Source organism: Dipteris shenzhenensis, chromosome 25 (genome assembly GCF_047967505.1).
Source record: "Dipteris shenzhenensis isolate YYH24624 ecotype China chromosome 25, Dip_SZ_1.0, whole genome shotgun sequence".
Taxonomy (NCBI): domain Eukaryota; kingdom Viridiplantae; phylum Streptophyta; class Polypodiopsida; order Gleicheniales; family Dipteridaceae; genus Dipteris; species Dipteris shenzhenensis.
The window spans coordinates 33,429,417-33,454,704 of NC_141620.1; the positions used below are offsets into that span (position 1 = coordinate 33,429,417).

At 43.3% G+C, this 25,288-nt stretch overlaps 1 protein-coding gene across 1 annotated transcript; it reads right to left on the reverse strand.

Annotated features, from left to right (window-relative positions):
* Nucleotides 1–15,048: 15,048 nt before the first annotated feature.
* On the reverse strand, nt 15,049–24,763 carry LOC147885776 (signal peptidase complex subunit 2-like). Its single transcript, XM_087396442.1, has 5 exons — nt 24,463–24,763; nt 23,912–24,063; nt 23,675–23,756; nt 23,428–23,570; nt 15,049–15,474 (listed from the first exon to the last, which is right to left on the reverse strand). The coding sequence occupies exons 1-5, from the start codon at nt 24,550–24,552 to the stop codon at nt 15,378–15,380; spliced, it is 564 nt and encodes a 187-aa protein (XP_087252568.1). The 5' UTR covers nt 24,553–24,763; the 3' UTR covers nt 15,049–15,377.
* Between the last annotated feature and the right edge of the window lie 525 nt (nt 24,764–25,288).

Sequence of the window (25,288 nt, forward strand, 5' to 3'; positions counted from 1 at the left end):
AGGTACACCATTTTTCAGGAACAAGGCATACAATATATTATCCTATGCTTCTAAATCTCGTTCATACAATCAAGACTATGTATTTGTCCAAAGGCTACCACTCCATTCTTCTCATATAACACCACATCTAAAAATCTCTAATTCATCATATTCAACCCTAGAAATTCTCAATTTCTATGTCAAATCAAGAACAAAACCATTCCTTGACCCTCCTAAATCCTAGACTCTAAACCTAATCATAAATCTTAGACCCTAGATTGCAAATCCTAAATTCTAGATTAAAACCTTTTAAATGATAAATCCTGGACCCTGGACCCTAGACCCTAAACCCTTAACCCTTGCTCCTAAAACCTAAAACCTAGACCTTAAACCCTAGACCCTAGATCCTAAACCCTAGCCAAACCCTAAAATGGAAGCATTATTATGTAAAATATTTTGACTTAAGCAACAGGTTGGAGTGCACCCAACTTGTTGCTTAAATCGATAAAAAATATTGATTTGAGCAATAGGTTGGGGGTGCACCCAACCTGTTGCTCAAATAAAAAATACTGATTTGAGCAGCTGTTACAGGTTGGAGTGCACACAACCTGTTGAGTGAGCAACAGGTTGGGGGTGCACCCAACCTGTTGCTCAAAATAAGTATTTTTTACTTATTTGAGCAACAAGTTGGGTGCACCCAATCTATTGCTCAAATAAGTATTTTTACTGATTTGAGCAACAAGTTGGAGGCACCCCCAACCTCTCGCCTTACTCAAACCCAACTTGCTGCTGAAATTACTAAAAATACTAATTTGATCAATAGGTTGGGTGCACCGCAATTGGGAGTTTGATTATTATCATTTTTTAATTAAAAAAATATTATATTAATATTATATTTTTAAATAAAATAAATAGTCAATGAATATGAATAAAAAGATAATTTACTTTTTTAAAAATATATATAAATTTATTTATTATTTTAAAATATCATTATACTTTATTATAACGAGTAGCATGACTTGTCTTACGATGTACGATGGGTTAGAGACCTGCCTCAGGTCTCAAGGCGGCCTTTAATTTTTCAAATCAGATCTTGATTAAGACTTAGCATTTCCTTCGATTGGGAAAAACATGTTTTGTACCATTGCTCTCTCTCTCTCTCTCTCTATATATATATATATATATATACATATATGTATATATATATATATATAGAGAGATATATATATATATATATATATATCCTAAACCCTAGATCGTAAACCCTAGATCGTAGATCCTGAAACCTAAACCCTAGACCCTAAACCCTAGACCCTAGACCTTAGACCCTTAACCCTAGACCTTAACCCTTTCCCCTAGACCCTAAAACCTAGACCGTAAACCCTAGACCCTAAATCCTAAACATTATCTGGCTCTACTGTGTCTGTTGGCATTGTTGCTTTGGCTTCCTGGACAAAATTGGTTGTTTTGAGCAGTGTGTTGAAGGCTATGTTAGGAAGGTCGACCAGAGCTATAGAGAGGAGATGGACGGGGAGGTATCATGATGTGCAATGGTGGTGTTAGAGGTGTTAGAAGAATACTCTAGCAATTTTGTCCGAGGGAGGGGAGGTTGGGTGGCTTATTAGGTGGGTTGGACAGGATCCAGAGGAGGTTGTGGTGGGATTTTGATAGGAGGGGCGATAGAATTAAAGAGGGCCTTCCTTCTCAGTGAATTCCTCAGGGTATGCTACATGAAGTGTTTCAAAATTGCTCACCAAGGACTCAAGTGAGTCTTGGAGAGCTTGTAGCACCCTATTGGAGAGGATTATTATGCCGAGGGGGTTGTAGGTGGTGGACTAGAATGCTGCAGGGTGCCCTTGATATTGGATTGTAGAGGCTCGGCCATAGGTCTACATCCAATTAATATCTACTTGCAGACTTTCGGGTGTGCAGAATCACAGCATGAGTTCCTCGGGCTTTGCGATTTGCATCACTTCATCATTCATTGGATAATTAAGGGACTCCGTGATGATGCAACACCAGTCTTGGAAATTGAGAAGAATAGGATGGGCAGCTAGAGTCTGGAGGTCAGAGGGGAAGAGGAGAGAGAGAGAGAGAGAGAAGTGGGTTGGAGATCTAACGAAAAGTATGACATGGCTAGGATGGGGTAGCAGTGATCGGGGTTACAATGGAGGATGGTTTGGATGGTGTTAGGAGGAAGTGGAGCTGTGAGGTCTAAGTGGAAGATGAGGTTTTGTGCATGGAGTGCGTCAAAGTGAATTTGGAGAGTTTGGGGGATGGTGCGTGGTGCAAATGTGTATGTGGCAAACTATGCAAAGACCTCCTTATACATCCAAAATTCCTGTTGCTCCCAGTCTTCCAAACCTGACTCCTCTGATTGGTCGGGGGCATGCTATCGCTCATTCTCTACTTGGAGGGACACTGTAAGTTCCCGTTCTTATGCCAAGAGATCCTGTAAGTTTGGATTTGTTGTTCCTGAAGCTCCTGTGTTCTAGTGTACTACATCTCTGCCTGTGCCTTTTGCTCCAGTTTTGTTCGCAGGCCAGACTTCGCCTTGTCGACCTGGTCCATGAGAGTTTGGACTAGGGATTTGCTTGTGGCGGGGTCATCTTTGAGCTTTGTTAGGGCCAACTCGAGGTCTTTAGCTCTTTTTTTTTTTGCAGAAAAAGTTTTTGTTATATTAGGATATCATCCTCATCATAAATATTTACATGTCCTTTGGTAAAGAACAACCAGCCCCCATGGGGAGAGTTTCATCAAAACATTTTTGAGTAAAACATAAACACTAGCAACAAAATTAAAAGAGAGGGACATAGAAGTCCTTAGTGTCATCTGTATTGTCATCATTGAAGTAATCAGAGTAATTGAAACTCTCTGAATCTACAGAGCTATCAGTGTCATCTGCCTAGGCTTCACAAGTGAGTCAGGTTCCTTTTTTACCTTTGTGGAGGGTACCTGATTAAGAAACTCGGTGATCTCAGCAGGGACTTCAAAGGGTGTGGAATTATCAATCCCAAAGCAGCTTTGAGTGTGTTCTTGTAAGTCAGCATTGAAGATGGCAACCTCTACTTGGAAAGTGTGGATTAGTTCTATGATTTTCTTTTGGTCCTATTGAGCTAGTTAACAAATAGTAAGTCAGCTTGCAAAATAACTTGATTAAACTGAAGATTATTCTTGGTTACCCATATAAACCCAAAGAGCATGTGCTCTCAGCAGTGACCAAGTGTCCTGTTTTGTCCTTGAAGAGTCTCCAAGCAAGATGGCCTTCCAATTCACTAGCTCCCCTGTCTCCAGTTGGACTATTTTCCATACCTTTCTGGCCACTGGACAAGCCACAAAGAGATGGAAGATATCTTCATTAGTAGAGGGACAATTCATACATTTACCATTACCCTTCCCAATCCCAAGTCCTCTGATATTGGTCCACACAGCTTTATGCAATATGAGCCACATCAGGGCAGATAGTTTGTTTAGAATTGAAGGAGATCGGATAGTGTAGAACCTGAATTTTCATTTCTCTTTGGAGTGATGAAGTTTCCACCTATCATTAAGAACCCTATGGAGATCACCCATGTCCCTGCTTGGTGTGGGTATGGGGAAGAAAGAGGAACTTTCCACCCAACTGAACTCCCTGCTGTACACAAGGAAAGATCCCCCCTTCCACTGTTGGCTGCCACTCCAAAGTTGTAATCTACTCATAACAAGTGACTGCCTTTTGTTGTTTGGACTGAACGCTCTCCTAATCTCTACCCAAGTTTTCCACCTTAGTTCATATCTGTTCCACAGCTGCCCCCAGCTTTGCAAACCCTTTTTAAATAGAAGAGCTCCCTTGGCTATCTCTTCATCAGAAAGAACAGCTTCTTTGAAAATAACAAAAATCCAAATTGAGTCCAAGGTCATAAAGGCACCTTTACCTGAAAAGACAATTTGGCTTTTAATCCCTTCAAAGGCTGTCCAAAGAGAGACCCAAAGCTGGCTGCCTTTAGGTTTGCAGGGTTCTGGGTTACAAATAGCTGATAGCATGGGGTAGTTTTTCCACTTGAGAACTCTAAGGGGTCTTAGGGAGCTGACATTCCTAAGGAGAAATTGAGCCCAGTCTTCAATAGGGTTTAGGATTGCCTTTAAAATCCAAGTTAAGGAGAGTTTCAGAGCAGCCTGTTCTATGTCAATAACTCCTAATCCACCCTCCTGCTTGGGTTTGATACAGAAGTCCCACTTGACCTTGGGTATCTTGCCTCCCCACAAAAAATATCTGCAAATTTTTATGAATCTGTTAATTCTAGCTTTGGAGGGGGACCAAGCTGTGAGGTAGAAGATAACAATAGGATAAAAGCAATGGTTAAGAATAGTTCTTCTTCTTGCCAGACTAGCCTGAAATCCTCTCCATTTCTCCATCTTGTTTTGGAATCTGTTCATGAACTAGTCCCACCTTTGCTTGAGTGAAATATCAAACCCCATGGGGATACCCAGTAGCTTGAAGGCTAAGCCATGCTTGACCCTCTGGCATCCCATCCCTTTTAACACTTGTCGTTCATCACCTTTGAGAGTTGCATATCCAATTTTAGAGTGATTGATTTTGGACCCAAAGGCTTTGCAAAAAATATCTAAAGACTCCATGGCCACCTTGATATATTGTGACTCATTCTTGAGGGTTAAGTTTGTATCATCAGCAAACTGCTGATAGCAGATAAGGTGTTTGCCTGAGCGTAGCTCAATACCTTTCAACTTGTTTTCTTGGCTTTGTTGATGGAGAAGCCATCCCAAGGAGTCTGATGCAATTGCAAAGAGTAAAGGGGCAACAGGGCACCCCTGCCTTATAGATCTTTTAAGCTCAAATGGTTGGCTCATGATCCCGTTAACACAAATCTTTGCTGTAGCATTTGTGAGGAGGAGTTTGATAAAAGTAATGTAAAGGGGGCCAAGAGCCATATCAGCCAACAAAGCTTGGATGATGAACTCCCATTCAAGTCTATTATAAGCCTTGTCAAAGTCAACCTTCAAGAAGCATATGTCCTATTTTTTTTCTCTGGCATACTCACATCCCTCCCAAATGTTGATGATAGCTTCAAGTAACTGTCTACCCTTTATGAAGCCTTTCTGCTCTGTAGGATCCACTTGGCCATTCTATTTTTAATCCTCAGAGCTAGAGCTTTAACAAAGATTTTATAGCTACAGTTGAGCATAGTAAGAGGTCTCCAGTTCCTTAGCTCAGTCTTATCTCCTTCCTTAGGAATAAGTTTTATAACACCACCATTGATATGTGTAGGCAGGAACCCACTTTCAACACTTTCTTGCCATAAGAGAAGGAGGTATGGGCTGACAATGGACCAAAATCTTTTGTAGAATTCAATTGGTAGTCCATCCTCTCCTAGTGTTTTACCATCAGCCATCACCTTGACAGCTTCAAACAGCTCCTCTATAGTCAGAGGTTTCTCTAGGTACTTGTTATTAAAGCTGAGAACAGTGCTTTTTCTAGCTTCCTTCTCTAGCTTTAATCAATTCATTGTCTGCTTGAATGGTGGAGGACAGTAGACTCTGAAAATGAAGCTGAATGAGGTCAATGTTCTCCTCATTAGAAAGGGCCAAAAGAGTTGTCAGCTTTTCTAAGAAGGGGTACCTCTTCATTAGACCTTTTCCTTCTTATACTTTTAAAGTATTCCGTGGTAGGTCTATCAACTTTGCTAGCCCACCAATCTCTGAAGTATACCTTAGAGTCATTTAGAAGAATCTGCTCTTGAATCCCAAACTCATTTCTTTTGAGCACCAAGTCACTGAGGGTCGCCCTATCTAGCTAGGGTCTCTAGGGTAGTAATCATGCTTTGAATGTTGTCCATCCTCTTTGCCCTAATTTTAGCTCTATCCATTCTAGCTTTTCTGAGGAACTTTTGAGTCTGGTCAACTGCAGTATACCAGGATTCACTGGCAGAAGGAGACTCAGTGAAAGTCTTGACCCAAATAAGTTTAACACCTTCTTGGACACTCAAGTCAAAAAATTTGGGATCAGCCTTAAACCATGATGTGGTTTTTTGGCCCAGCAAAGTCACACTTGAGCAGGATTGGCTTGTGGTCTGAAAGAAAGAAAGAGGAGAAGATCTTAGTCTGGCAAGAGCTGGTTTGGCTAACTAGATCTTGTGAGACATATATCCTATCCAGTCTAACCTCTCTTCTGTTGTCCCCCACTTGACTGTTTGACCATGTGAAGGTGTCCTTCATCCCCATGTCCACTAGACCTAGCTCTTCTTTCAAGTCCTCCCAGAAAGTCAGTTCCTTTACCCATCCATTTGTCCTTGGAGCTTTCCACCATGTTAAAGTCACCAGCCACAAAACATTTATTTCTTGCCAGAGCAAGAGTGATTCCTAGCTAACCATTCCTTCCTGTGAACTGTTAGAAGCATAAAGTGACACCACTATGAATGTCTGCCCATGTATCATGCAGTTAACCATAATCCATCTGTTATGTGTATCTACTTCCACATCCAAAATACCCTGAGCATAGTTAGATAGTATACCAATTGCTACCCCACCCTTGCCCTCCTCATGGTCAGTGAAGTACCATTTCCTTCTCTTGTCAATAATAGTCAATCTTTTCTCCAAAAAAGGTCCACATACTTTAACTTCTTGCAGAGTAAGGAAAGAAGGAGAAAGAGCATTAGTTATCAGCCAATAAGCTAACTCTCCTCCTTTGCCACGGTCAGTGAGACCTCTGACATTGAGTGAGAGGATGGCTATTGGTTTACTTGACATTCTTCTTAGTTCCCTTTCTAGCCCTGGGATTGGGGCTATTTATCTGAGGGGAGGCATTTTTTCCTTGAGAGAGTTTTCTCTTGCTTTGTACCTAAGTAAAAGCCTTACCTTGGTCAACAGTATCCTTTTCAGCCCCCATATCTTGATCACCTCCTAGGTCTTCCTCATTGATTTTTGAAGAAGCCATTTCATCCTCATTGTTTATATCCTCCTCAAAATCTTTTGACCAGCCTGCTTCAATCTGAGAGTCAATGTCTAAGTTTTGATTTTTTCTTATCCATTCCTCAGTTTCACTATCTCTGCCAGGGTGTCAAAAGCATTGTTCAGAGCTATGGTGTCATCAGTCATCCCTTTGCCTTTATCCTGAGGGAGCAAGGGTTTGATAAAGTTTATCTTTTGGAGAAGGGTTTTTTAAGTAGAAATTGACTTGGGGATCCCTTTTTCAGCTTGTTTACTGCTGGTGGGTGTAGGATCCTTGGGCTTAGCTTTGGTCCTCCTCTGTGGGCAATTCTTAACTGCATGACTACAGAGTCCACACAGGAAACAAGAATTTGGAAGATTTTTGTAGAGAAGGGGTTGTTCCCTGTACACACTTCCATTCCTGTTGACCATAACCAAGGTGTTGGGAAGTTCCTTAGCAATATCCATCTTAATACACACTTGCAGGCTAGCTCTAGGATTGATGAAGTTTTCCTTCTCAACTCCAAATACCTCACCGAAACAGCTGCACAAGGAAGCTAGTTGGTTGCAAAGAGAGAGGGGCAGATCTAGGAGCTCTACCCACATAGGAGTAATAGTGGATCTAGGGAGATCAGGGTTAAATTTGTGCTTCCACTTCTTTAAGTAGAGAGGTTGGTGTTTGATAGCAGTCCAGAGGGTGCAATTGAGAGCCTTGTAGGCCATGCTTGGAGACTCAAATAGGAAGACAAAGATGAAGGGGCAAATTGATGTGTGTGTGTGTGTGTGCCTATGGGATTGGAGTCCTATGCAAGAACTATGTGAGTGTAGGTGTGCTAGAAGGTTCCAGTTAGGTGTGTCAGGTTGGTGTGATGAGTGAGTGATCATAGGAGGTGATTGATTGAGATAATCAGGAAGATGATTTTGGATCTGGGATCTACCTACATGGAGGCAGTTGCCTATATATGTAACCACTCATGAATAAAGTTGTGTTCATTTGTGTTTCATCTTTGCTTCATTGTTCCATCTATGAACCAACATGTGGTATCAGAGCCATGTTCACCGTCCTTGAGCCCTCTTTTGAGTGCCATGTCATCAACTTTTTCCAAAATGAAGGACTTCTTTCCTCTCTTCCCATGTTTTTTCCTTAGGCTTATTCTCCTCATTCTCTGAGCCATTGTTGTCAATGCCCTTTGAGGTCAAGCATCTACATGATGGGGCAAATCCGTGGCTAGGAGGAATTAGAGAATAGTCGCTTCCTATGCCCGTGCCGACACATCTATAGTTTGTGCCATTTTGTGCAATGCGACCTGTTAGAGCCGAATTTCGTCAATTCCTCATTCTCATCCAGATGGTCTTTATCATCTCTCCCTGGAGGTTGTTCCTATGCTGTGAGTGCCTTTCTTCAAACTCTAATTTGAATGATTCTTCGTTAAATCGTTTTGTTGAGCAGTCCCTTGCAAAGTGCCCGGACTCTCTGCAAATGTAACAAGCATCCACGAACATACCAAAGAGAACCTCCATGAACAGCAACCATCCATTTTGCATGACCAATTCCAATCCACCTGGAGGCTCTTTCCTCTTGTCCTAAAGAATACAAACTCTTGGTGTAAACATCCCCAGAGTACAGTCGCCAAATGCAGGGTAATCAGTGATTAGAGGTGATTAGGCTTCATGATCTACTTCAACGGACAAGCTCAGGGAGTTTGATCCCTAAACACCCCAAGGCCAATGATTGCAGGCAACGTGCATATTCTTATCCACTTCAATAAAAACAGCCATGGAAAGAGTGCAGGACAAAAGCTCAGGGAGTTTGATCCCCAAATACCCCGAGGCAAAAGAGTGCAAGCAACGTCCATAGGTTATATGTTCTAGCTGCAAGTTGTTAAGTGTCTCACGGAAGGTAAGCCTCGCCACTCTAGGTTTTGAGCCTCATGCACAAGATTCGGACCCCAAATGACTTAAGGCATGAGGGCGTTCAGGGAGTTTGAGCCCCAAATTACGTAAGCCTTAGACACGCGAGGCTGACACAAGCATTGTTTGGGAGCCGGTTATGAACACCTCCTAATGCTAGGCTTGTCCCAAGCGCTCTTATATGGTTAACACAAGCCCTAATTCCGCTAGTAGAGAGAGATGAACAGAATAGCAAGATGCCTTGGCACCCTATGGGCCCAAGAGCCTTTTATGGTAAAGAGAGGGAGAGTGCTAAAAGTAAAAGGGTTGGCCCTCCCTTCAAAAGGTCACATGTATAAAAGGCCAAAGTGTTGACTTTGGTCTTCATTGTTGTTTGCACAAGTTTGAATATAAGCTCCCTCTTCTCTTCTAAGAGAGTATTTTGGGTGTTCCCTTGTTTCCATTGTAGTGCCCTTGTGTTTTCCACTCCATCCCCCTTCACTCTCCTCTTCCCTTCTCCTTCTCCATCCCTTCTCCCTTCTCTTCTCCCCTCTCCCCCTTCCCTCTTTCTCTCGTGCAACAATCGAGAGGCAATCCAGAGGCTTCTTGAGTGACACTTGCAGATGGCTCGTGTCTTGCATTACACTCACAAGGAGTAGCTTGGAGCGGAGGCTCCATCGACATCTCTTCAACATCCCCACCATGACACGTGAGTCACCGCCGAGACCCACACATTTTTGGCACCACTGTTGAGGATAAAAGGTATGCTTTTGCATTGCACTTGTCTTCCTTCGTTATCTACCCATTACACAAGGCTTCAAGCTTAACTTGGAGCTTTGTTAGTGGAGTTGTAGGAGAGGAAAGGGGTGAAGGAGTGAGAGTTTGGACGAAAAAGTTAGGCAAGCTGTCATTTTTTGTTGGAAAGTCATTTTGGAGCATTGGAAGCTTGTCTTTTATGCTTTTTAGTGTTTTGAGTTAATAGGAACTTAGTTTGTGAGATTGCTAAGGAGTGTGTGATGTCTAAACACATTAAAAAAACAACAAAAAATATGATTCTTGCTGAATTTCGAAGTTGTTTTGTATGCTAGAACCCACCCCTCAAGAAATCTTGCATTTTGGCTTGCAAATTTTATTTTTCCTTCAATTTTTTTTCATTGTGTAGGTAGACTAGGTAGTGTAGCACCCTCCTAGCATTAAAAAACTAGAACAAAAACTCAAAATCCCCCAAAAATCCACAAAAACCAGTCGGTGACATAGTGTTCCACTATCCCCACGAGTCGGCGCCATAGAGCTATCCTGCCAACCAATGCGTTAGCAATATCCTGTCGATCAAACCACGTTGACCCGGTGCGATAGCCGTAACCCACCGGCCTAACCTCTAACCACGGCCTAACCCGTCGCCTTGATTAAATGCATGTCAAAGTTAACTATCGCACTCACTTGACAGCTGTTGTCCCGTGGCATTAGAGCGATCCCACCGAATGTTGCTATCTCATTATTCTACCAACCGTTGCTCTACCAGTATCCCGCCGTCTGGTGTGATACCTTACCCCCACACCCATGGTCATATTCATATTTCGCCTTCAGATGTTTGGGCCGAATAGAGTCGACCAACATGGAGAACCCCTTCATCGGCATGTCTGTAGGAAGGAAAGGTCAACAACATCCAGCTCCCGAACCATAGACCAGATGGAAACCACCTTTGCAGACCCAAGACCCTCCGCCTATGCAAGGCCTTCCCAATGGGAACACATGGATGATGAAGATCCGTGGATGAGGGAATTCCGAGAGCAAGATCCTAGCTGAGGGGTTGTGAGGAACCTCTAAGGAGGGGCACCTTATGAACCCCCCATAGTCTAGGTGCCAACCTTCGTCAACTATGGGGTACCACCGTTCCCACCTTATCGCCCATTGCATGGAACTAACATTCTCATGCCCCAGGACCCACCTCCTTTGGGAGTATGTCCCTTCCCATCCATACCTGTTGCATCGATGAATGCAGGCCTTGGAATATCCGTTCCAATGTCGGTACCAGCAACTACATGGATACCACCAATCGGGCCAAGCTTAAGGCTAGCCTTGTGTCCCGTTAGGCCCACAACACCACCATCCAGGCCAGCAGCTCAAATAGTGTTAACTGATGAGGCAATGCGCATCTTGGTGAATGCCCTAGGAAGGGGGGGCACACCACCTCTACCCGCCCCAGTGTTTCCCGCAGGGATTGTGAATCCCTCGAGGAGCCAACCCATTGCAATCTCCAAGTTAATGACCAAGTTCCTTGGAGAAGGAGACCCGGTCTCCCACATGGAGCAATTTGAGAAAATTTGCGAAGCTTTTGGTGCACCCGGGGACCTAGAAATGGCCAATGTGTTTGGTCTGAGCTTGGATGGCAAAGCAAGCCAATGATATAGGGCTCTCACCCAGAAGAGAAAATCAACTGGGAGACATTGAGAAAGGCCTTCATTGTGGGGTTCGCCCCTAGCGGCCATAAATGGAGCTCGATTAATCAATTATATGGAGTAAAGCAGAATAATAAGAAATCCCTAAGGGACTACATTGCCAGGATCAAGCACCTCAATGCCCACTGTGACACATACGAGTGGATGAGTGACGAATGACTGTTGCCCCGCTTCCTCATCGAATTAGCAAACTCGAAGGTGCATGACCACCTAATGGTAATGAATCCTACCTCCTTCGATCTATGCAGCAAGGTGGCCATCCGCATATGTGACAACGTGATGGATAAGGCAAATTTGGACAAAACCCCAGATCCCTCAGAAATAGCTCCATCGATTAGGTCTTCGAGTGTAGAAACGATTAAGGAGACCAACGAGATTAAGGGCTTGGATATGAGTGAGTTGACCTCCAATCTGCTAGATCAACTAGGCCAGCAGTGGAGGATAGGAACCTCCAAGGAGGCTCCGAGCAACCCCTGCTTGTTTCCACGAAGAGACAACGTATGGTGTGGGGTATGCAATGGCAACCACCCCTCCAATGAGTGTCCGCGCCTAAGGGCGAGACTGGCACTCTAAAACGCACACTGCCATAGGTGGGGAAACCATGATACCTCCCAATGTCGATTTCCGAGGTCCCTTCCCCAACCCATTTATCAAATGAGACCCCGATTAGCCCTAACATCCCTGCCTAAGCCCCTAAACACACAGGGTGATCCTATTACTAGTTCAAGCCCGTACAGAGCTCAACCAGCTCTGTTACCACCACCCATATTGGGCTCACAACCACTGCTACCTCGTATAACCCCAGTCAATCAAGTGTTGGTAGAGGAAGTGCCCAATGATTGGGAGGAGACGGATCCAAATCACGGACCTCACGGTTACTAGCCCTTTGAGGAGGGGAAGTGGCACCCTGATCCACTATCTACCGTCAGAGGATCAGTAAATCCTAGTGTTCCAGACCGCTCCCGTGAACTCAAGGGCTAGGGACCTAAACTCAATCGCTCGAAGGCCCCCGCTCCAATGTTACACCTACCAGGGTGAGTGTGGACTGACCACCACCATAACTGGTAATGAAGTGTAAGGAGATGCATTTTCCCATGCAATAAATGGACCGTTCCTAATGGGCACTAGGCCACTTTCTTCTCCATCCCCAAGTACCAATCTTTCACACTCTCCTTACAATCCGCCCAAGCTTTTTCACTACTCAGCTGTAATCCAAAAGTAATGCAAGTAGATATTCTTAGGATACTTCCATAAGTGCTCCATAGTGACCCTTTATAATTCTTGTACTTGGTCCATTCTCTCATCAAGTGGCATCTTAGTCTTCCCACAAGGTCATTACTACAATCCAAGGGGACCTGTGTCCACATCCTTTTTATATTTAACACCATTACCCTTTCTTTTCACAATGATTGAACCATTGGCAAGACTAATATACGTCTTCCCTGGTTATGTTGTCTTCTAAATCATCCAAGCAAAAAGTATCTCAAAAGATAGAAAACTATTAATGTCTCCAATAATCATCACCAAACTAGCAGAAGAGTCCAAATCAGAGACGGGGTCCAAATTCACATAATCACATCATGACCAAGGGATGTCCAAGTTGTTATCCAAGAGGGTCCTTGGTCCCAACTTTGTAACTAAGTGTGAGGGTATACCAGTTATAAGCACATCCAAAGGTTTTCAATGGTCTCCAAGGGGATGTGTGTGTGTGTGTAGATTTAATAATCCCATCAATAAATGAACCATACAATTAATTCTATCATTTGAAAATTTATAAAAATTAGATTTAAATATTAAAAAAACTAAATTGAAGTAACTATTGAAAATATTACAATCTGAAACTTTGGCAAGAAAAGCAAGAGGAGAATTTTTATTTATATTGAGTTTGCAAACTTAAGCAAAGAATTAGTACAAAAGTATTAAATCCGTCAAGTAGTCCAAACTCCAAGGTCAAGGTCAACTTACTTGCCACCATCCAAACAAACTAGGTGTTATAGTTACATTTGGGTAGACAAGTAATGCCTATTTTCCCCAGCTTGTTATCGCTTTAACTAAGAATTCATGGGAGTACATAAAAGAATAATTCGTAGTTAGGGAAGTATTCATGTGTGTGCGTGTGTGTGTGTTAAGGCCATCCGCCCTAGGAACGAGGAGTAGTTCTGGATCTGGTATTGCGAGTGAAAAAACTTCTTGCAATTCTTAATATTATATTTAGAATGGAACATGAGAAATACAATAAGGTAGAAACCCTTTAGAAGTTAGAACGCCCAATATGGGATGACCATGAGCAAGCAAAGCAATGAAGATTTGAAGATTTGATCTCATTGACAGCTACATTGAGACGTATTCCAATGTCGGGGACTATTACCTCAAAAGAGACTAAATATGAATATGCAAAGAGGTAAAGTTTGAGATTGACCTGAGGATCATATGGTGCTCTTAGCAATCTAGGACATTCTTCTCTCGTTACAAGCATTGATACATTCTATCACAACCCAAAAAAGAACAGAATCCACTCAAGTGCACTCTGACCATGCCCTTGATGCAATATACATGAGTCACCTATCACGTGAGCTACCATACTCCCTCAAGGATTATGCAAACCTCGCCTATGCCTCAGGTACTCAAGTATCACTGGTTCAGGACGCCCCAATCAAAGCCTTCCCCACAACTTGATCTACATCATGCTCTCCAGTCGAAAAGATGCCCTAGAACCCATGGTTCAATGATTGGGTGTCGAGAGATGGGATTCAACCTCATATAGGGGCAAACCCTGGGGCACCTTATGAGGATCGAGGCATATCAGATATCACGCTGCATGATTCGCTGAAAGAGACGAGCTTTCCTCTCACATCGGATGGATGAGGTGATCAGATCTTTTCGAGGGGAAGATCCCATCGTTGCATGGGGGCTCCTTTCCGAGGGTAAGTTACCCATCCCCATCATTGGTCCAAGGGTCTGGCACACATATGCGACTTCACTCTACAATGTCCAGTACAAGCACCGCTGGATTTGTCCTTGCCCAACTGGGCCCACCACATCCACTTTGTTCATTGCACAGAACGTGCGGGCTGCGCTACACTGGCTCCACAACCGGAAAGCCATGGATCATGAGGGGTTGAGGACGGAATACTTTGCACATGGGTAGGAGATCTTGACTCCACCCATCCTAGCACATATGTTTAATCATGCTAGCCCTTTGTCGGTGGATCCTGGAAATGCGCTTGGAAGCCTTGCCTCTCTAGTTGGGCCAAGGCACCCTGCCCTTGCGTGAGTCATGCTGGGTCGCCCTGAAAATTGGCCCTGTGAATATTGCCCCCAGGTATGTGTAGGACTGCACTGTCCCCTGACAAAACATGAAGATGTGCTTCCTTTGTCAACAGGCTGTTACAAGTAGAAATCAAAGATAGACCGTCTCAAGCAAAAATTCTCTGTTGCAGATCAATTCAAAGAAATATGGTATTTAGTAGTATTGACTACAAAGCGCAGGCCATCCCAGGATTCACAGTTGCCTTGATCCATTAGACTATTAAGGGTAAGTAACCACCCCCAAGACTAAGATATCTCCAAGATTAAAATATAATACTGCTAGATAACTCGATAACTACAACATGTAAGCACCTTGTTTAAAATCACTCACCTTAAAAATCATTTTTATTAAGGAAGAGAATCTCTTGAAAAATATATAGCCCCCAATTCAAATCCTGGCTTCAGTAAATCTATTAAGATAAAGAGAGGATAATGTGAAAACAATCGTCATAAGGATAGATCGTAACATGGAAAAACTAACATAATAAAGCAATCAAAATAGAATTTAATCGCACATAGAATATTAAGCTTGCTTTCTAAAAATTTCAAGTGTTAAAACAACAGGTGAAACGAACTCAAAAGACCCCTTCACAATGTTGGAAATCCAGGTTCTATTAGTCTGCTTTTGCTCACTACCCATTGGCCTGTCCACGTCCAAAACTGAAGGCAGGACCAAGAAATATCCCTTTTCTCTTTGCGATGCAAATAATAAGTATCCTGTATGACTCAACTGCTGTAAAAACTCGCTGTGAAAAGGTCAATTCTCAAATGTAAATGCATAAATACATTTCTGTTGCAGTGATGACCTCACAATGGCTACTTTGCCTTACGAGACTCCTCTGTGTAGCTTTCTAGTAATGTCTCTACATCCTCACGGAAGGCTTTTTCTACAAGATAGCCATCCTTTGTAAACCTATCCAAAAAAGAAAAAAACACAAATTAGTGGATTGACAAGCCAATCAGCATTCCCTTACTTCAACTTCAACATGTGTTCCAACAGATAAGCAACAGGATCCTTTATTATGATCACCAATTTCTTCCCTACATTCACATCGAAAAAATGCACTCAGTTTATGACCACATCCAACGATTCGATGGTCTGTAAAATAACCAAGGCAGGCGGGCACACATGCGTGCCTGCATGTGTGTGTGTGTGTGTGTGTGAGAGAGAGAGAGAGAGAGAGACGATCATTGCAAAAAGAAAGGCAATCCTACATCCTGTGACACAAGAAACTGTAGCACATTAATCCAAGAAAACCCTCTTACCCACCATCAAGCTGGATATCAAAACTATTGACATTTAAAACTGTTGCTGTAAGGACAAGGAAGTAGGCTCAAGAGGGGCCATTTCCACTATTGAGTCAACAAACATTGAAAAGGCATGAACAGCCATATATTGCAGAATTGCATATAATACCGACACAAGATGCTTGTGGTGTAACGCACATACAGTTATCTACAGTACATGGCATGAACAGCCATACTGCAGAATTGCATATAATACTGACACAAGACGTTGTGGCGTAACGCACATACTATTATTCATAAAACCTTCGAAAAGCACTCTTCATGAAAAATATGGACTCAAAAAACTTACAAAATTAATCTTATAACAAATCTCCAAACTGTTTAAAACAAACATATTCTAAAATATGTCGCAACAATTTGAAAAGCCACCTTCATAGAATGCATGCCACTCCCAAGCATATACTAGAACATGCCCAAACTCACCATATCAAAGCATAACAAAAAATGCAGTTTGTAACCAAAAGGTTGGAAACCATTAACTCCATTACTATCAGCCCCCCAAATGGTAGCTGCAGACACCTGTCAATCATCTGCTGCATGCATGCAGAAATGTCCATTCTCCACCGACAATTGCCCTAACTAAACCTTCACTTTTGTCAGTCTCAAGATATCAGACAAAATAGAGACAAAAGTGTTGAATAAGATAATAAAAATATGGCTCTATGCACATAATGTCAACGCAACATCAAGAATGCATTGCACCAAAAAATACATGATTAAGATGGACTACAAGAGCAGAGGCGCCTGACACACAGTAGGATTAGCTCTAAAAACTCTCACATCCAAAGTGGAGTGATTGTGGAGTCCCCTCTTACTAGATCAAGACATCCATAGCCTTTACAGTAAAATAGACATCAATGCAGATCATAGTTACGGGAAACGGAAACGGGGAACGGAAACGTTTCGGGATTTCTGGGAGGGCTGAAATGGGGAAACGCCACGTCAGCAAGGGATGGGAGTAGATGATGATGGAGGGCTGAAGCAGGTTGCAAGAGAGAAAGGAGAGGAAAGGAGTGAATGGGGCTGAAGGAGCGCTGAAAAACCTTGAGGATGGAGAGAGTATAAAGCTGAAGGAGTGGAAGGAGGCCAAAATCGAAAGCAAAAAGACAAAAAACGGGGCTGGCGGCGGATTTCGCGTGATTTTGGAGACCTAGCAGCCTGTGCTGTCTAAAACAGCACGTTTCAGGGTTCTGAAACGCGTTTCAGACTGGCTGAAACGTTTCAGCCAGCCGTTTCAGGGTCCTAAAATGTTTCAGACTCTGAAACGCGTTTCAGGAAACGGGGCTTCTCTGAAACGACGTTTCAGGCCTCGCTGGGCTCTGAAACACGTTTCAACGTAACTGTGCCCTCTACTCTCCTCTACTCTCTACTCTCTACTCTACTCTCTACTCTACCCTCTACTCTACTCTACTCTAGTCTCTACGGTCTACCCTCTACTTTCCTCTACGGTCTACCCTCTACCCTCTACTCTACTCTACTCTACCCTACCCTCTACTCTACCCTACCCTCTACTCTACCCTACCCTCTACTCTACTCTACTCTACTCTACTCTACTCTACTCTACTCTACTCTACTCTACTCTACTCTACTCTACTCTACTCTACTCTACTCTACTCTACTCTACTCTACTCTACTCTACTCTACTCTACCCTACCCTACCCTACACTACACCCTACACTCTACCCTACCCTACCCTACCCTACCCTACCCTACCCTACCCTACCCTACCCTACCCTACCCTACTCTACTCTACTCTACTCTACTCTACTCTACTCTACTCTACTCTACTCTACTCTACTCTACTCTACTCTAGCCTCTACTCTCTACTCTACCCTCTACTCGAGAGTGTACTATGTACACTGCAGTTGTTAGCAGCTGGCTTGCAGGCAACGGGCTTTGATTATGTATACAGTTTACACCATACAGTTACCAATATATCATTATGGCATGTTACATGTATGATGTAAACAGTAATACATAATACATTTTGTTATATTTTGAATCTTGAATCTTAAATCTTGAAATTTGATTCTGAAATTTGAATTATAAAGTTAAAAGTTTATTGTTTGAACTATGGGCCATAGCATATGCTAGCAGCCATATGCACTTGCAACTAATTAGTTAATAGTAATTTGTAAACTGGAAGATCTATGTCTTAGTAAACCTCAATCTATAGGCTGCGTGATGCATCTTTTTACTCTTTTAACTGTGTAATATGTGTGTGCATTGTGTGCACAATATGGATATCTGAGAGCTCTTTTGAGAGAGAGAGAGAGAGAGAGAGAATCTGAAGACAATTATTTATGAAGTATATATAACTTCTATTAAATATAGTATTTTTAGGCATTTCTAGACGAAACGCCTGTAAAAATCTAGAAACGTTTCTTTTGTGACACTAATCAACATAAAAGAGATACTTAGCCTTAATAAAAATGTTTCTTGGAATCTTTCCATATCCTCTTTCTTTAAGAATCCACTCAAATCTTTTTGAATGAAGTCATAAACTCCATACCGATACTCTTCCTAGTATTGTAAAGCTCAACTTGGAAGTTAAGAACTGTGCATTGGAGAATATTTGCAATTTTGTTCACTGATCTGGTGCTTCCTTATACATAAAATATCTTCCTACCAAACACTTACCATGTTGGTCAGATAAACTTGGAAGGTTCTTAAACTTTCCAAAAGGATATATAACTGACAAATGAACTGTAAAATTGTGTCATTTTGGCCATAATAAGCCATGAGAAACCATAAGAGTTTATAAAACAAATCCCAATTGAAACTATTATATGATAAAATCGGGAAGAAAATATTGGGTCAATAATGTCCATAAAATACCGCCATATTGAAAACAACAAACTGAATATCATAACTGAAACTCCTCTAGAACTGAGATAATATAACTTGAAACTGAAATACTTGGTCAATAATGACCACATGGAAATCCGCCATAAAGGATCGGATAATCATCTCATCATCCATAAGAACATAACTGGTGATCATGACTAGTTATCATAACTCAATTCTCTAATTAAAGATCATAAAATCAGGCGCATGACTATCAACTTGCCAACTTTGAACATACTATTGAAGGAGAGTCCCTAGAGCCAGTTAGCTCAATAAGTTTTCCCTGGTGGACAAACTGGATAGTATGGCTGCGAAAACTGATTGATGGATCATAGTCGTAGAGCCACTGTTGTCCAAGTATGACATCGTACCGAGAAAGAGGCATGATGTCGAAGTTCAACTTGTCCGTATAATGTTGGATGCGAAAAGACAAGTTTTTGATCCTGGTGTTGCAGAAGGACTGGTGGTCAACCGAAGTTTGCCGACCATAGAAATGGCTAGGAAGTTATGAGAGCAGCCATTGTCGATGAGGATAGTGACCGTTGTTCCACGAATCGATCCTTGAACACAAAGTACTTGAGTGGCCAGGGAAGGTTCGGGGTTGCTGGCAAGGCTCATGTGGATGGTATTTGCCATTCGAACAGCTTTGTCTTTCTTGTCTTGTGCTGGGGTAGCATCTTCTGTTTGGGAAGTGCTAGGTTCCATATTGGAATTTTGCTTTGGTCGCTTGGGACAATCGAACCATCTATGGTCGCTTGTACAGATGGTACAAAGTCCTTTTGTGCTGGAGTTATTCTTCTTGTCAGTGGCCGCACCTTTATGTTGGGGATGACGGTGATGACTTTGTGAAGAAGAAGAGACGCGATCCTTGGAGGAGTGCTTTGTTGGAATCCAGCATACGATTTCTGAGACTTGTGGAGATCTTGAGACTGTCGCTGACCTTGATTACCTGAGTTTTTTCTAAAACTTAGGGTTATCTTGAGGGCGAGCACCTTTGGCCATAGTAGAGTTCCGTGTTTTATTAGCAATCTGCTTCCCTGTGTTTTGAAAATCAGTAATGCGCTCTGCGTAAGCAATAGCGCCAGTGCCTTCAAAGTGTAAATACTGTCTTCGGGAAGGTACAACCTATGCAGGAGGATATCTGGGAGCTGAAGGAGGTGGAGAGTACCCCGGAGATGCTGAAGCTGAGGGGTAAAAGTCTCTCCAAAGATGGACAGCAAACTCGTGAGGAATATCGGGTTCTGGGTATCTACGTGTCTCGTGGAACACAACCTGGACTGTGCTGAGGAAGTAATGTAACTGAGGTGCCTCACGCAGAAGGTATAGGATGTGGTCCAAGTCACTGGAAGGGCACGTGACACAGAAGACCCACGATGCAAAAGCTCCGAAATGGGGTGGTTGTGCAATCTGAACACGATATTGTGTGGTAGATGATGCCTGAGGTGTCCTTAAAGGGACAGGGGAATTACAAGGGGTTTCCATGCTTTAGGAGGAGGCTTTCATTTGCTGTAATTTGATAATGAGCGTCAAATAACAATATGAAAGAGAATCCTTAGAAATAGAATGGAAAGAATCCACCTGGCATAGATTAGATCTGCCAATTAGTTGCATAGCAAGGCTTGAAAATCTCTTGTCCGGAGGTCCATCGATTAACAGACGCCTGGCGAGACTTTCAAGGCTGATTGAGGCGTGGCAGAGGCGATTAACAGAAGAGGGCAGATTGTGTGGAACCTGGCGCTGTCTTTTGCGTTGAAACTATGCTATTTGCTGCGTACCATGGGAGAGCAAGGCTTGGCCTGTTTGAGTGTGACTGGAAAGGCAGCAAAAAGGCCGCAGTTCAATGGCGAGGGTGGCGAGATGAGCAGCAAGAGGCAGGCTGGTCTGAATCGTGAGAGATGGGCAGCAAGGGCTGCTGGTCACAGGTAGGTATGGTGGCGATGCTCTAGCAAGGGCTGGCTGCCAAAAACGATCCAGTAGATTGTAGGATGGAAGCCTGACAAAGGGCGCAGCCTGCTTGCATCTGGCACTGCTTGTTGCTTGCTTCCAGGGCTGATTTGCAGTAGAAGAAGATGGCAAATTTCTGGCACCTTGGCGAATTTCTGGCACCTCCGCTGTTTGCAGAAATCGAAGCAGCAAGATGACGATAGAGGCTGCAAAGGGGGTCTGTTCGATCACTAGGTCTTGTAGGCAGGTATGCAATAGAGCCGGCTGATGCAAGCCATCGAGAATCAAGCAAGATAGAGGCCTGACGAGGGGCACGGCTTGCTGCAGGGATATGGCACAATCACGTACAGCAGGAAAGGCGAAACGCATTGCAAGAATTCGCGTTTTGATTTGTGCGCCTATTGCTGGGTGGTGGTTACCAAAAATTAAAACGTGGGTTTGGAGAACCCTTGGGTAGTCTAGGGTTAGGTCTTGGGTATAGGGCTGGTTTTCCTTTTTAGCCCTTTTAGGTACCCTTTTGTAGGGTGCTTGGTGCCAAAAGGTGTGCCTATTCTAAGGGGTGTAACCCTTGGAATAGGTGTACCTTTTCATGAAGGGATGTGACCCTGTTTTAAAAAGGGTGTCCCCACACAAAAAGGTGTGTCCTTTTTTCCACGATGGGGTGTGTCCCTTGGGTGAGGAGTCAAAACTCTTCATCAAAAGGTGTGTCCAATGGTGAAAAAGGTGCGTCCCTTGGTTTTGGGACAGCCCAAGCACATCAAAAGACATGATTTTTGTCGTGTCTCACATCAACTCATGATGTGGGAGAGATGGAGAGGCCATTGATGACTTTAGGTGGGGTTGGCGCTAAAAATTTTTACGCTCATTCTCTCCATCTCTTCCATGCACAATGTGCGCGGATATCCTTCTAGCGGAAAGAGAGGTATCAGATAGGCGCTAGAAGGTGGGGGGGCATTTCCTACAGGCAGGAGCGAAATTTGCTCTGATACCACTGTAAGAAATCCTAGATTTACTATATTTAGAAATGTGCTAGGGAGCAGAAAGGAGACTGAAAATAGCAGAGAACAAGGAATATTTGTATTGCTTGAGTGTCTGTAGTATGTCATCCATACAGTTGGGCCTCTCTTATATAGAGAGTGAAGAGTCACACATGAAAAGGTGTGTACTCCAAAGTGTATGTGCATGAAGAGGTGTGTACCCCTTGTGAAGGGTGTGACCCTTGATGAGAGGGTACATTACAATAGGAGTGTCTCTTCCATAGAATGTCTCTTGTAAAAGGTTGTGCCTCTTAGGAAGTGTCCCGTCGAAAGGGCATACCCTTCCACAAGTGTCCATTCATCAAACCATCCATAAGTCTAAGATATAGAGAAGAATACGTCACAGATCATGACATGGCATCATTACTCCCTGCCCATGTGGCAGTCTTTTCTATCCCATAACCTAAGCAAGTGTCACTCTCTCATGCACTCTTCATTTGCGGCTCACAAGTGGGAAGTTGACCAATCTATTCCAACAAGGAGGGCAGTAGCGTAGGCAGATCTGTGGCTGCCTGGACTGCCACATGACCAGCATCCTGGCTGCCACATGGGAGCAGCACTATAGCCTCACATATGGGCAGCACAACTGGCTTCCACATGAGCTGAAGAGGGAATGTCCTTGGGTTTGGTTGGAGGCAATGGTTAGGGCTGGAACAGTCCATCTCATGGAGTACACCTCTATATATGCCTGCACAGAAACTGGTGGAAGAAAAGCCTTCTGGTTGGGCCATGAATGGGGCCAGGTCGTTCGGTAATAGGGCCTCATTTGCTTTTAAGAGGGGGCAGACTGGATGGCACTCATCCTTCCTGCGGATGGTACAGATGGTGCCGATTTGGACCTCATAATAGTCACCCACAAGGTTGAAACTCCATCATGCAAAGCACAGACTCCATATTGTGACATCCCCACCCAAAAGCATGGAGATACCCAATGACCCTGCAATTCTCAAGCTTTCAACAAGTGTACATGTGTATCTCATCTCCAATTGGTGCTAGGTTTGGTGCAGTTCTGGAATCCCCCAAGATGACAGCATCAATCTTGTTGGATGATGGAATGCCAAGGGGTCTTGGATCCCTCTTCTTTGCCACCATGAATTACCTTGAAGACCATTCTTGGCAGGTTAGTGCTACAGCCAATAGAGGTGGCAGGTCTTCCAAGACAGTTGTCAAGAGCTTATCTCATCTGGCCAATGCTCACCGAAGTTTGTCGAACACACTAGGAAGAAACAAGGTGGAGAAGCACCAAGATCGCAACAAGAGCCCTCTCAGCCTCCTGCTTCACAGCCCCAAATGCGTAGAGCAAGCCTTCACTTGTCCCAACTGGTATGGCTTGGGTACTAGTCTAGAACTGGAGAAAGAGACAATATGCAAGAAGATGCCTAAGGAGAGCCAACATGGAAACAGATACCCCCAAGACCAAGGTTTGGAGCAGGCTGTTGAGTCTTCCGCGGAGAGAGAGTTCTTTTTTACCACGGGACAGCTGGGACATAGCTCCAAAGGTGAGAGGCCAAATGGCTTCATTTTGACCTGCAGGAGCGACCACCTGCTTCTACGAATCGTGTAAAATCAATCATGACGTGCACAATCACAAAGTCACAAACCAACAACCCATCATCCATGGTAGCAAATGTAAGCTAGATATCCACGAGAAGAAAGACAATGGTGCCAAGAGCTGAAAAAGAAAGACTCTGAAAGAGTAAAAGAACATAGGAATAGTGTGAAGCATTTACCATTGAGTAACACTCTTTGTAAACTCCACGGGAGGATTTGCAGAGATAGATTTAGGGTCTGCACTGGCTATTTCCAAAGTATACAGATCAGAATATCGTGGGAACTTAGAAGAGACTGCCAACCCTGTACTGCTAAAAGAACCCTGCATCCACAAGCAATACAAGATGCAAGAACATCTCACCAGCAGATCCAAGGAATTCTTTCAAAAGTCGGGAAATAGTAAGTCGAATTATGCAGACTACTTACTTGAAGAGGATGGGTGAACAAGATGTGGTTCTTTTCTTTGACAAACATAACAAACTGTAACAGAATATTCAAAACAAAATACTTGCCCACGTCAAGGAAAAATGATTTTGTTGCTTTGGATAAATCACGATGCACTTCGAGTGATTTAAAAGAAGAAACTAGGCCCTTTTTACACAAAGCTATAACTCTATGTTCCAACACGTGGAGCCGGTGAGTTCCAACGACGTATAAGGATATAAGATGATACACAAGATGAGCACGTCCTTGTTTGACGGAAACTTCTTGGGATAAAACTGTGCCACAAGAGCAAGTGCACAAGTGCACAGTCCAATAGCCATTTTTACATTGCTGATCGTGACGTTCTCTGTATATCCCTTTGACATTATCACCTGCAAACATTTAAAACTAATTTCATTGTAGTAGTTGCAGCACAAATTGTATCGAATCGTACGGCCGTCCTTTTCCACTTCTTCACTATTTTATAGTGGGCAGCAGTTGACGAACTTATGAGCACATCTAACCCTTCCATTGAATCTTCCCAACGTTGACTTTCAGCCGACACGCACACGAGAGATTGCTCTACGAATCAAACAGACTCATCGCATCTATAACCTAGAAAGTGCGATCTCATAAATCTGGATGATGGGTTTGGCCGTAACAGTAAAAAAAAGAAGAGGCTAGGATTCGCAATTGAGAGCGCCCAAGAGCAGAATTCAGGCTGAAATTGCGATAAGTACCTAAAATTCGTACAAGGAAAGCTTAGGTGAAGGCAAAATGCAAGCTCTGACCTCAATAGTGGTGTCATCCAGGGTTCGTTTGAGGGAGTAGTGATCCAGGAGGTTGGCCTTCTTGGGCTTGTCGGGCTGCTGGGAAGCCATGGATGGAGAATACTCAAAAGATTATGCAGCTCCACGCTCAGCTATTTCTCTGCACATTACCTTGTTAGGGCTGAGAGAGACTCAACATATAGCATCATTATTCTGTCGTTTTTCCCTTATTTCATTCTCTCTCTTTTTGGCCTGCCTCTAGGTAGGCCTTAGTGAAGGTTCCTCTTGGACATGGGCCAAATTCCCAATTTTTTGGCCTGGCCTTTAGGGAAGGTCTTAATGAAGGTTCGAATTCTTTCAAAAGGTAAAATAGGGGTTTTTGGATTTCAAAAAATTCTTCAATTTCATTGGCTTCTGAAGGGGGCTTTCAATGCATGCATCAAATGCTGTAGGGGGCTTTCAATGCATGCATTTGATGCAGGTGGGAGCTGCGCCGGTTTGTTCCTAGAGTCTTTAGGCGAGTTCATTGATTGTAGATTGATAACTTGCAAATTTGCACATCCCATGCCACCAATCCTCTCCTTCCCCTTCCAATTCAAGGCTTCCTTCCATCTTCGCCAACATCATCCTCCCCATCCCCAACCTCCTGCTTTTTGTTTTCTCCCCCTTTCTCTCTCTCTTCTTCTTCTTCTTCTTCTTCTTCTTCTTCTTCTTCTTCTAGTTCTCTCTCTCAGCTTCCAGGCAGGCCTTTTGAATGTATTCAACTTGTTATTAGTGAATTGTTGATTGGTCCACTTGCCCTATTTTTGTTTTTTATGATTGATTAAGGGCATGTGATCTCCACCTA

Excerpts from the sequence above, each read along its gene's own strand:
- LOC147885776 (XM_087396442.1), bottom strand. The coding sequence starts at position 24,552 with ATGGCTTCCCAGCAGCCCGACAAGCCCAAGAAGGCCAACCTCCTGGAT. Across the intron at positions 24,064-24,462 it reads TGGATGACACCACTATTGAG|GTGATAATGTCAAAGGGATA; the intron begins GTCAGAGCTTGC and ends AAATGTTTGCAG. Across the intron at positions 23,571-23,674 it reads TGTTCACCCATCCTCTTCAA|GGTTCTTTTAGCAGTACAGG; the intron begins GTAAGTAGTCTG and ends TTGTGGATGCAG.